This window comes from Myotis davidii, unplaced genomic scaffold (genome assembly GCF_000327345.1).
Source record: "Myotis davidii unplaced genomic scaffold, ASM32734v1 scaffold1330, whole genome shotgun sequence".
In the NCBI taxonomy this organism is placed as follows: Eukaryota; Metazoa; Chordata; class Mammalia; order Chiroptera; family Vespertilionidae; genus Myotis; species Myotis davidii.
In genome coordinates this window covers 2,308,215-2,317,775 of record NW_006283826.1, presented here as the reverse complement: position 1 = coordinate 2,317,775, position 9,561 = coordinate 2,308,215, and the positions used below count along the sequence as shown (strand labels likewise).

The 9,561-nt window shown below is 48.9% G+C and overlaps 1 protein-coding gene across 1 annotated transcript in view; it reads left to right on the top strand.

Annotated features, from left to right (window-relative positions):
• Positions 1–6: 6 nt before the first annotated feature.
• KSR2 (kinase suppressor of ras 2) overlaps positions 7–9,561 on the top strand; it is a 272,026-nt gene continuing 262,471 nt past the window's right edge. The window contains exon 1 of the mRNA XM_015567589.1: positions 7–812. Within this exon, the coding sequence (XP_015423075.1) occupies positions 633–812 (180 nt within the window). The 5' untranslated portion in view covers positions 7–632. The remainder of the gene's footprint in view (positions 813–9,561) is intronic.

Below are 9,561 nucleotides of genomic sequence, written 5' to 3'. Positions count from 1 at the left end.
GGAGGAGACAGCCGCCAGCCGCAGTCGCCGCCGCAGCCGCGGGAGCCATGCAGGCAGCTCCCTGAGAACGCGCTAAAGCACCCCAAACGGTGGACGATGCCGTGTCACTGCAACTGGGAGGGGGCAAACCAGATTTCTTCTCCTTTTTTTTTACATAAAAGCCAGCCAGCCAAAAATACATAATTTTGCCCTCCACGGAGCCGGTGTGTAAAGAGTGAGCGCTATTTCCCTTCTTCTCCGCCTCTCCCTCCGCCTCCTCTCCTCCCCCTCCTCGTTTTCCTCCTCCTCCTCCCTAAGTGTACAGACAGCATCACATCACCTGGTTTGCTTCTGAGAAACGGCATCTCTCCTTTTCAGGGACCAGAGACTCAGAGAGAGAGAGAGAGAGAGGAGACATTCTAATGGAGTCGGCTTGATACCCCAAAATAAAATAATAAATTTTGGCTCTTGTCCCCTCCTCCCACCCCACCCCCTCAACCCTGTGTGAGATGTTAGGTTTCTTCTTCATGAGACATTGAGGAGTCGCAGTGGTTGGAAAGGCGTAGGGGGTAGGCTACCTCTACACCCCCTCGCCCCCCTTTTTTCTCTCTGGGAGGAGGAGGAGGAGGGGAAGGGGGCTTGCAGAGCAAGCGATGGATGAGGAAAACATGACGAAAAGCGAGGAGCAGCAGCCTCTGAGTTTGCAAAAAGCCTTACAGCAGTGCGAGTTGGTCCAAAACATGATAGACCTGAGTATCTCCAACCTGGAAGGGCTTAGGACCAAATGTGCTACCTCCAACGACCTCACACAAAAAGAAATCCGGACCCTGGAGGTAGGTGTTGCTCGCGACGGGGGTGCCAGGGGCTGTGGTGGCCAAGCAAAGGCAGGGATATTTCTCTCTCAGGGGCTGCAGCTGCCTCCCCTATTCCCTGATTTCAGCGTGAAACAAACATATTTTGTGCCCTTCCAGCCCTTCCCAATAAATTGGGACCCAACCTCCTAGTTTAAGCCCCTTCTGCTTGAAATGCCCTGAGTGGTTTCTGTGCTTTCGATTGGAACCTGACAGATACAGAAGGAAAGCTTTTGAGCTATTCTTATAAAGCCCACCGGAGTCACCACAGAATTTGATAAACAGCATAAAAAGAAAATGACAAACCAGTTGTATTAATGACTGTCAATGCAAAACCTCCTTCCTCCCCTCCCCTCCCCTCTCTCCCCACCCTCCCCCCTTTCCTTTGATTCTGTTTGTTGCGGGGTGGGGGCGGGAGGGTAGCGAGCGGGGCGCGAGGTGGTTTTCCGTGATTTATCTTCCTGCAAAGCCTGCAAAGGATGTCCCTTTACTGTACCGGTGTCGTCTACGCTTGGCTGGGTGGTGGTAGTAGTAGTAGTAATTGTTATTCTTTCTTTAATATTATTTTTGCGGCCGTTATTATCACTCGCTTCCTCTCCGAGGAGTGAGTTCTCTGTCTTTTCCGCTTGTGGATTTGTTTATATGCCACGGGGGCTTGTGTGCTGGGTAAGACATTAAGGCGCTGCAGAGAACCCACGTGATCCTGCGCATTCTGCAGGTGGTCAAAAGGTGGCTTTTGCTCGCAGAATGGGGTTGCCTAGAAATAGGGACCTCTTCTTCTCTCCGCCTCCGTCCCAGCCCCCCTTTTGCTCCTTGGATTTTGTTTGTTTGTTTTTCAGTGATAGACATGTCAGGAGGCAAGATGCATTAAAAATATCCCCATTGAGCTACCCATTTTCAATCGAATTACTTTGATGCAGGGAGCTGCTGCAGGCCTAAAATGTGTAAAAAAAGGTTTTGAAAAATATGCCCGGATCAGCACACAAGTGGTGTGGGAAAATACTCTTGAATCGCGGTGGGACCCTGAGGAAAGGTGGAGATGGAGGCGTTACCTTTGGCTGTTGTAACATTCTCTCCAACTGAACTTGAGGGGGAGTTCGAAGCACTTTGGTGGGGGGCGGGGTAGGGTGGATGCAAAGTTGCTCAGAAAGAAGATGGCAGCAGTTATTTCTTCCGAAGGCCACTGGGTCAAAGGAGGAAGGTTTCAGGAGCCGTAGGCGATGCCTGGTGTCCACAGAGTCACTGGGCATCCAGGTCGTTGAGACATCCGAAGGGCTGGGCTCACTGCCCTTCCTCAGACCAGCCCCGCTGGCCACATGGCTTGATTAGATTTGGGGACTCCCACTAGCTGGCAGTCCCTGAGTTTCCAAGGCCTGAACTCTTCAGCCCTTAATTGAATCTTTTAGCCCTTCGGAGGCCTGGACCTCCTCCCTCCCCGGTGTAGTCAGGATGACCACCTCTCTCGGATTCACTTTTAAGTCTTTCTTTTTCCTCCGTGGTTTTGAATTTGGCTGGATGTCAGCAGGCAGAAAGGTCATCATTTTGAAAGTGTGTGTGTGTGTGTGTGTGTGTGTGTGTGTGTTGAATATCCTGTTTGCTACCCTGGAAATACATGGCTCTGTGCACCTGTCATCGGGGAAAATGATCCTTAGAAATGAAATAAGATGAATGTCAGGGGGGATCTGAGGAGTGGAAATTCTGTTGGGAGGCACAGGTATTTTCTTTCTCGGAGCTTTGGGAGAACAGTCTGGGCTAGGATTCTGCTGCTGGAAGAAAAGGTGTGGGATGCCCTGACCCAGCCTTGGGTCTGAGCAGTGCCCAAGGTATGATTCTCTTCAGAGCCACATGCAGTAAATAAACAAATAAACCACAGGGCCACCTGCCTCTCTTCTGCTGCTCTGAGCCCGAACCCCACGCTAGTGTGTGTAAGTTTCTCCAGTCGTCTCTTCCTCTGTTCGCGTGCTCTATCCTCCCACAACTCCCTGGACAGTGGCGGTGGTCGCAGTCGGCCCTGGGCTCTGTTGCTGCTTTTCTGCCGCATGGTTTTCCTTTTACATTGGGGGATGAGACACTGGCGTGGTGGGATGTTACAGTGATTGAGATCGCATCTGTTCGCTCGTTCCCTGGTCCCAATATGCCTCAGGGCGTGCCAATCGCTTTATCCATATTGTCCATGGAAGGGTCTCAAGTTCCCAGATCTTTAGGGCTGGGGTGGGGCCACTGGGGAGGGGCTGGTGACTCGGGGTCTAGCCAAGTTCTGCCAAACCCCAGGTACGCTTGGAACCCATAGGGTTTTTATATCCCAACAGTTCTCAAATTTTGTATATCCAAACCACCCAGGGAGCTTGTTAAAAATGCAATTCCCATCCTCTAACCCCAGAGAGTCTAGTTCAGTTGGGATTGGAGGTGGCCCAGGAACCTGCATTTAACCAACAGTTCAGCTGTTTCTGAGGTATGTTTTCATATTGACACTTGGAGAAATACTAACCTGTCTGGAGATAGATACACATCTCTCAGCTATGGGATGGCGACAGCTCCCTGCTCCCAAACACTAACGTATTAAATCGAACCGGTTATCCCCGAAAACCTTGATAATTATCAAAATTTACTAACACGCCTGTACCCCTGTAGAAACAAAAATGTACAGCAAGGGCTTAGCCTTCAGGAAGTATACTTCGTGGCTAGGGAGGCAAGGCTAATGATCTACATGTGAAATAATGATTAAGTCCAAACAGTAAGTAATATGGGGAAAAGCATATGGGTCCATTAGGGATGGGTTCGGCTGCATGGAATGGAAAATCCGGCCACAGTGGTTAATCAAATAATGGCTCCTTTTTCTTATGTAACAAGAAGTCTGGAGGTATGTCCTGGGCTCAGTAAGTTAATATCAGAGCTGATGTCTTTGCAACTACTCATGGTGGCAAGATGGCCCCTGAAGCTTCAGCCATTACACCAAGTTCAAGGCAGGAAGGAGGGGAACTGGGGGAGGGGTCAAGGCATAACTGGTCCGTATCTTTGTTCGGCTCTCCCAGGACAGCTCCTCCTCCCTACCCCCACAGATGATGTATAATTATGTCTTCTTGTCCAGAACTGGGTCAAATACTTGTCCTGGTTGCAACACCACTGTGATTGGCTTGGTGGGTCACGATCCATTGCCTTGGTTGACCTGTTGCCTCTTCATACAAACCAGGGTTCGGCTAGCATGCAGGAAGGCAGGGAGGGATATCAGGTGGATAGCCAGCACGTCAGTCACAGTGTGTCCTGGGGGCAGACTTGGGCGGAGGAGAAAGATCATGAGCTTTGGAGTTAGACGGATGTAGTTTCGGATTCTAGCTTTTCTACTTGCTTTATCTTGGGCCAGTGATTTTAAATTTTCTGACCCATGGTTTAATGTTTGGCAAAATGGCAGTGATAGAATAACACACCTGCCTCAGAGGTGGTCGTGAGGATTAAAAGAGATGACTTTTCCAAGGGTCTCACGTGGCCTCTAGCACAGTGTGTGCAGGTGCTAAGTGGATGATAGCTATTGTGATTAGATTACATGTGTGGGACAGGAAACACGGACGGGGACACCTCAGATGGAAGAGAGAGAAGGAAGAGCTTGAGCAGCATTTCTAAAGAATGTTCTGTGGATTCCTAGTTCTGTGGAATGTTGTTGTTTTTCATTCTTTCAACCAATGCTGAAACCCAGGCGCTGTACCAGATGCTGGTAGCCAACCAGTGTTCTGTAGACAAAACGTATCCTATGGTTCATATGTTTGGGAATGGTTGAGTTAAGCAAAGGGAAACAGGTGTCTTTACTGCAAGACTTCTCAGAACCTTGAACATGCCAGATACGTATATTGTGACTCAAAGGGGTAGAGTCTGTAGTTTCCTTTTTCCAGAGCCATCTCTCGGGACTGATGTTCCATAGAATTCACCTGGGGAAACATTTGGCAAAGCAGGGAAGCTATCCTGGTTGGGGACCTGGGGGCTCTGAGTGCAGTGAGGAATGGGGAGGGTTTAGATCGCAGTAGGTGGCTTGCTGGTCAAGAAGAACAAACCCAGGGAAGACACAAATGGATAATTACCTGATAGCGTGTCATTGGAAATGAATTTAGGTTGCCAACTCCTGGGATCTGACGTCGCACCAAGTTTCATCCCCTTGAGGGAGGAGACAGAAGTCTTCAAAAGTTTGGGACTGAATACAGTAAAAAAGATGATTAAAGGTTAGCCTGATGGTGGCCTGTAGCCGGGGCCGTCAGGTAGTGAATAGGTAAGGCTTTGTGGGCCATCTGGTTTCCATCACAACCACTCAGCTCTGCTTCTGCAGCACACAGAAGCCATGGACAATACATAAGTGAACATTTTCCAATGAAACTATTCGTAGACCCTGAAATTCAAATTTGATATAATTTTCACGTTACAAAGTATTGTTTTCTTACTGATATTTTTTTCTAACCATAACCAAAACCCTAACCCACAAGTTAGCTTGCAGATCCATGGTCTGCAAGGTGAATGGGACAGGAAAGACCATGGAGGCACAGAGACCATCTGAAAGGCAGGCGGGTGATGCTAGGGGTGGCGGGCGCTGGCCACGTGCAGGTGGCTGTGACCTGGGTTTTATTTTGGTTAGATTAGAAGGGGAGGCAAACACCAGGGGTTGGGTTGGGGGTGGATACATACAGAATCTCCTCACATAGCAAGGACAATGTAGCCATACACGTATCAATTATTCGGTCTTCATATGTCCAGTCTCTATGATTGATTGTGGTGTCACAAACCATCCTTAGACTTAATCATGTTTAGAAAACTTTGGACTTCAGACAACAAGTTGCTATTTTCCATGATTCTGGGCACTGGGATTGGGTGGGCGGTACTTCTGCTGTTCTTGCCCGGGCTCCCTCATGTGACCACATCAGCTGGCGGATTGGCTGGTGGCTGAGACAGCTGAGCCTCTCTCTCCATGTGGCGTCTCCAGTGGAATGGCCTGTGTTTCTTACATGTCCCCAGTGTTCTTGCCAAGAGGGCAAGAGCGCAAGTTGCAAAGTATCTTAAGATTTGGAAGTCGCACAGTGTCACTTCCATTGTGTTTTCTGATCGGTGACTGTCATGCGGCTAGTCTGGGTTTCGATGATGGTGAAATAGACTCCTCCTCTTGGTAGCAGGAGCTGCAGAGCATTTGTGGCCATATTTAATTTACAACAGGTGTAATTATGTAGTGAGCCCAATTCTGTTTTAGGCTCTGGAAATCGAACAAGACAGGTGAGGCCCCTGCTCTCACGGTGCTTTCATTCATGTGTGACTGTCAAGGTGGGGTAGAGCCAGATAGACAATAAGCAAGTGGACTGAGAATGTTGGTCAGTGTAGTAATTAGCATAGGGTCTAACAAATAGGTCCCTCCATGTGTAATGGCTCTAGTAGAAGTCTTTTGTTTTTAAAGTATTTTTTTCAATTGATTTTAGAGCGGAACAGATAGCGAGAGAGAGAGAGAAACATCAATGATGAGAGAGAATCAATTGAGTCTCCTCCCCACACTGGGGGTTGAGCCCACAATCTGGGAATGTGCCCTGACTGGGAATTGAACTGTGACCTCCTGGTTCATGGGTCAGTGCTTAACCACTGAGCCACGCCAGCCGGGCATCTACTAGAAATCTTTTCCTGCTCACAAAACATTCAAGGTGAATGTTCTTGGTTGGTGGGCCATTCTTTCATACTCCAGGCCCCTTCCATTTTGCAATATTGTCATTGTTTTCATCCAGGAAGGGGAGAAAATGTGGAGAAGACAAAGCCCCTTAAAAGCCTCATCCCTAAAGTTGCCCTAATCGGTTCTGCTTGCATTTCATTGGCAATCACTGCATAGAATCCAATCACTGCAAAGAAGATGGGGAGGTGGGTCTAGAAAGAAGAGTCAGTTTGCTGAATATTTAGGAGCCTCTGCCATAACCAGTGACAGATAAGCCATGGGAACAGTTATCTATTGCTCCACAACTAGCCACCCCAAAGGTCGTGGCTTAAAACCAGTCATTATTGTTCAGGAGTCTACCATTTGGGCTGGACCCCGCTGGCCAGTTCTGCTGCGCTTGCCTGGGTTGTGGTCATCTGGTGGCTTGACTGGGGCCGGATGGTCCAAGATGGCTTTGTTCACATGGCTGGTGGTTGGATGGGGTACTTCAGTTTTCATCCACGTGGCTTCTCCAGCAGGACGGCCCAGGTTTCCTACATGGCGGCAGCAGAGGTGTTCCATGGCGCCAAACCCCAGCACACAGCCCGTCTTAAGCCTCTGCTTCCATAACCTTTGCTAATGTCCCATTGGCCAAAGCCAGTTACGTGGATAAGCCCAGAGTCAACTTGGAAGCAACTATGCCAGGGTACTGATTCCAGCCGGCATGTTCACTGGGGGCCAACGAACGATCTAGTATTAACAATGTACCATAGCTCTGGGGAAACCCGAGACAAAATAAAACCTGGAAAGAGAGGGAGAGGATGGGAGAATCAGCAAGGATCTCCGGAGGACGTTTTGCTGACTGGAGGGAGCCAACCATGAAATATATGGGGAGTACACCAGGCAGAGGGAACGGCAGATACAAATTTCTCCGGTGGGAATGTGCTCAGCATGTTATTGGACCAGTCAGGAGACCACTGTGGTTGGAGACGGGTGAGTGGGTGTGGGGAAGGGATGAGGGACGCAGTGGGAGACAGAAGCAGGAACCTGGTCATAGAGGGCTTACCTAAGATCCGTGGATTTTGTCCTGTGAATAGGGGGGAGGGTGGAGACTGATTTATGTTTTTAAAAGATCCTTCGGATTGCTGAATGAAAAGAGACTGTTGAGGGTAGGAATAGGAGCCGGGAGAAAAGTTGGGGGGTTAGTGTGGAAGTCAAAACAAAAATGACTGTGCTTTGAGTTATTATGATGGTGGGGGGCTGGAGTAAGTGGCTGGATTCAGAAGGTCCAGTGCATGGGAGATGCTCATGAATTTGACATGGGGAGGGGGTGAAAGAACAAAATTGGGGATTATTCCTAGGTGTTGTGTCTAAGAACTGAGCAAATGGTGGTGCCATAATCTGAAATGTGAAGACTGAGGGTGGACTAGGTTGAACTTGACAATCAAGTCCCGTTTGGACATGTTGCATTTTTCAACTAGACAGTTGGGTAGATGAGCCTGCAACTCGGAGGAAAGCTGGAGATATGAAGTTCTCTTAATATGTCCAGAACATTTTTTCATACAAGAGGCCTGGTGCACGGCATTCATGCACTGGGGTCGGGGGGTGTCCCTCAGCCTGGCTTGCACCCTCTCGCAGTCCAGGACCCCTTGGGGGATGTCCACTTGCTGCTGCGCTCGCCAGCCGTGAGCCCGACTTCTGGTTGAGTGGCACTCCCCCTGTGGGAGCACACTGACCACTAGGGGGCAGCTCCTGCGCTGAGCATCTGTCCCCTGGTGGTCAGTGTACGTCATAGCGACTGGTCGTACCATCGTTCGGTCGATTTGTATATTAGGGTTTTATTATATAGGACGATAAAACTAGAGGCCCAGTGCACGAAATTCATGCATGGGTAGGGTCCGTAGGCCTGGCCGGTGATCAGGGCCAATTGGGGCCTTCTGGCTGCTGGCTGGGGCCTTCCTCCCGGCTGCTGGCCAGGGCCTTCCTTCATTCCACGCTGCCCCATGGTGGTCAGCACACATCATAGTGAGTGATTGAACTCCCGAGGGGACAATTTGCATATTAGGCTTTTATATATATAGGTATTATTCTTAATACCTGCATAGGATTACATGGATGTACCATAATTTATTTAACCAAAATTATATTGTCAGATGTTTGTTTATACTTTTCCATATTATAAATAACACTGTAGTAGACATCCTCGTGGCTTGTAGTAATCCCCACCTTCAATTCCTAGAAGTGGATATGCCAAGTTTCAGGACTTTTGATAGGTTTTGCCAAGTTGCCCTCGGCCAGCAGGGTGGGAAAGGGCCCATCTCACCACATCCTCAGCATGGGATTGTGTTTCACTTTATATATTTTTAAAAATATATATAGAGAGGAAGGGAGAGGAAGAGAGAGATAGAGACATTAGTGATGAGAGAGAATCATTGATTGGCTGCCTCCTGCATGCCCCCTAATGGGGATCGAGCCTGCAACCCCAGGCATGTGCCCTTGACTAGAATCAAACCTGGGACCCTTTGGTCTGCAGGCCGACACTCTATCCACTGAGCCAAACTGGCTAGGGCTCACTTTATTTTGTGATTGCCTGTGTTTTGATGACCGAGGGCTCAGGGCTAAGGAGACAGTTGCGTCAGGTTTGAATCTCACCATTCCTGTTTCTAGTTGGGAAGGATCTGGGAACCTGTGGGGACAGGAAGAGGACTTGTTTTTCCACACAAAGTGGCCAGCCTGCGAAGACCCAGCCTCTTCCTTCTGCCTTGTTCTCGTAAAGATAGGGGTGGGAGGTGGTCTCACATTTCTGAGCTGGTGGCAGAAGTTATTTCTTTTTTAAAAAAATATTTTTTATTGATTTTTTACAGAGAGGAAGGGAGAAGGATAGAGAGTTAGAAACATCGATGAGAGAGAAACATCGATCAGCTGCCTCCTGCACACTCCCTACTGGGGATGTGCCTGCAACCAAGGTACCTGCCCTTGACCGGAATCGAACCTGGGACCCTTGAGGCTGCAGGCTGACGCTCTATCCACTGAGCCAAACCGGTTAGGGCCATATTAGCCTTTAATATATAGGATTCTTCTGTTCAA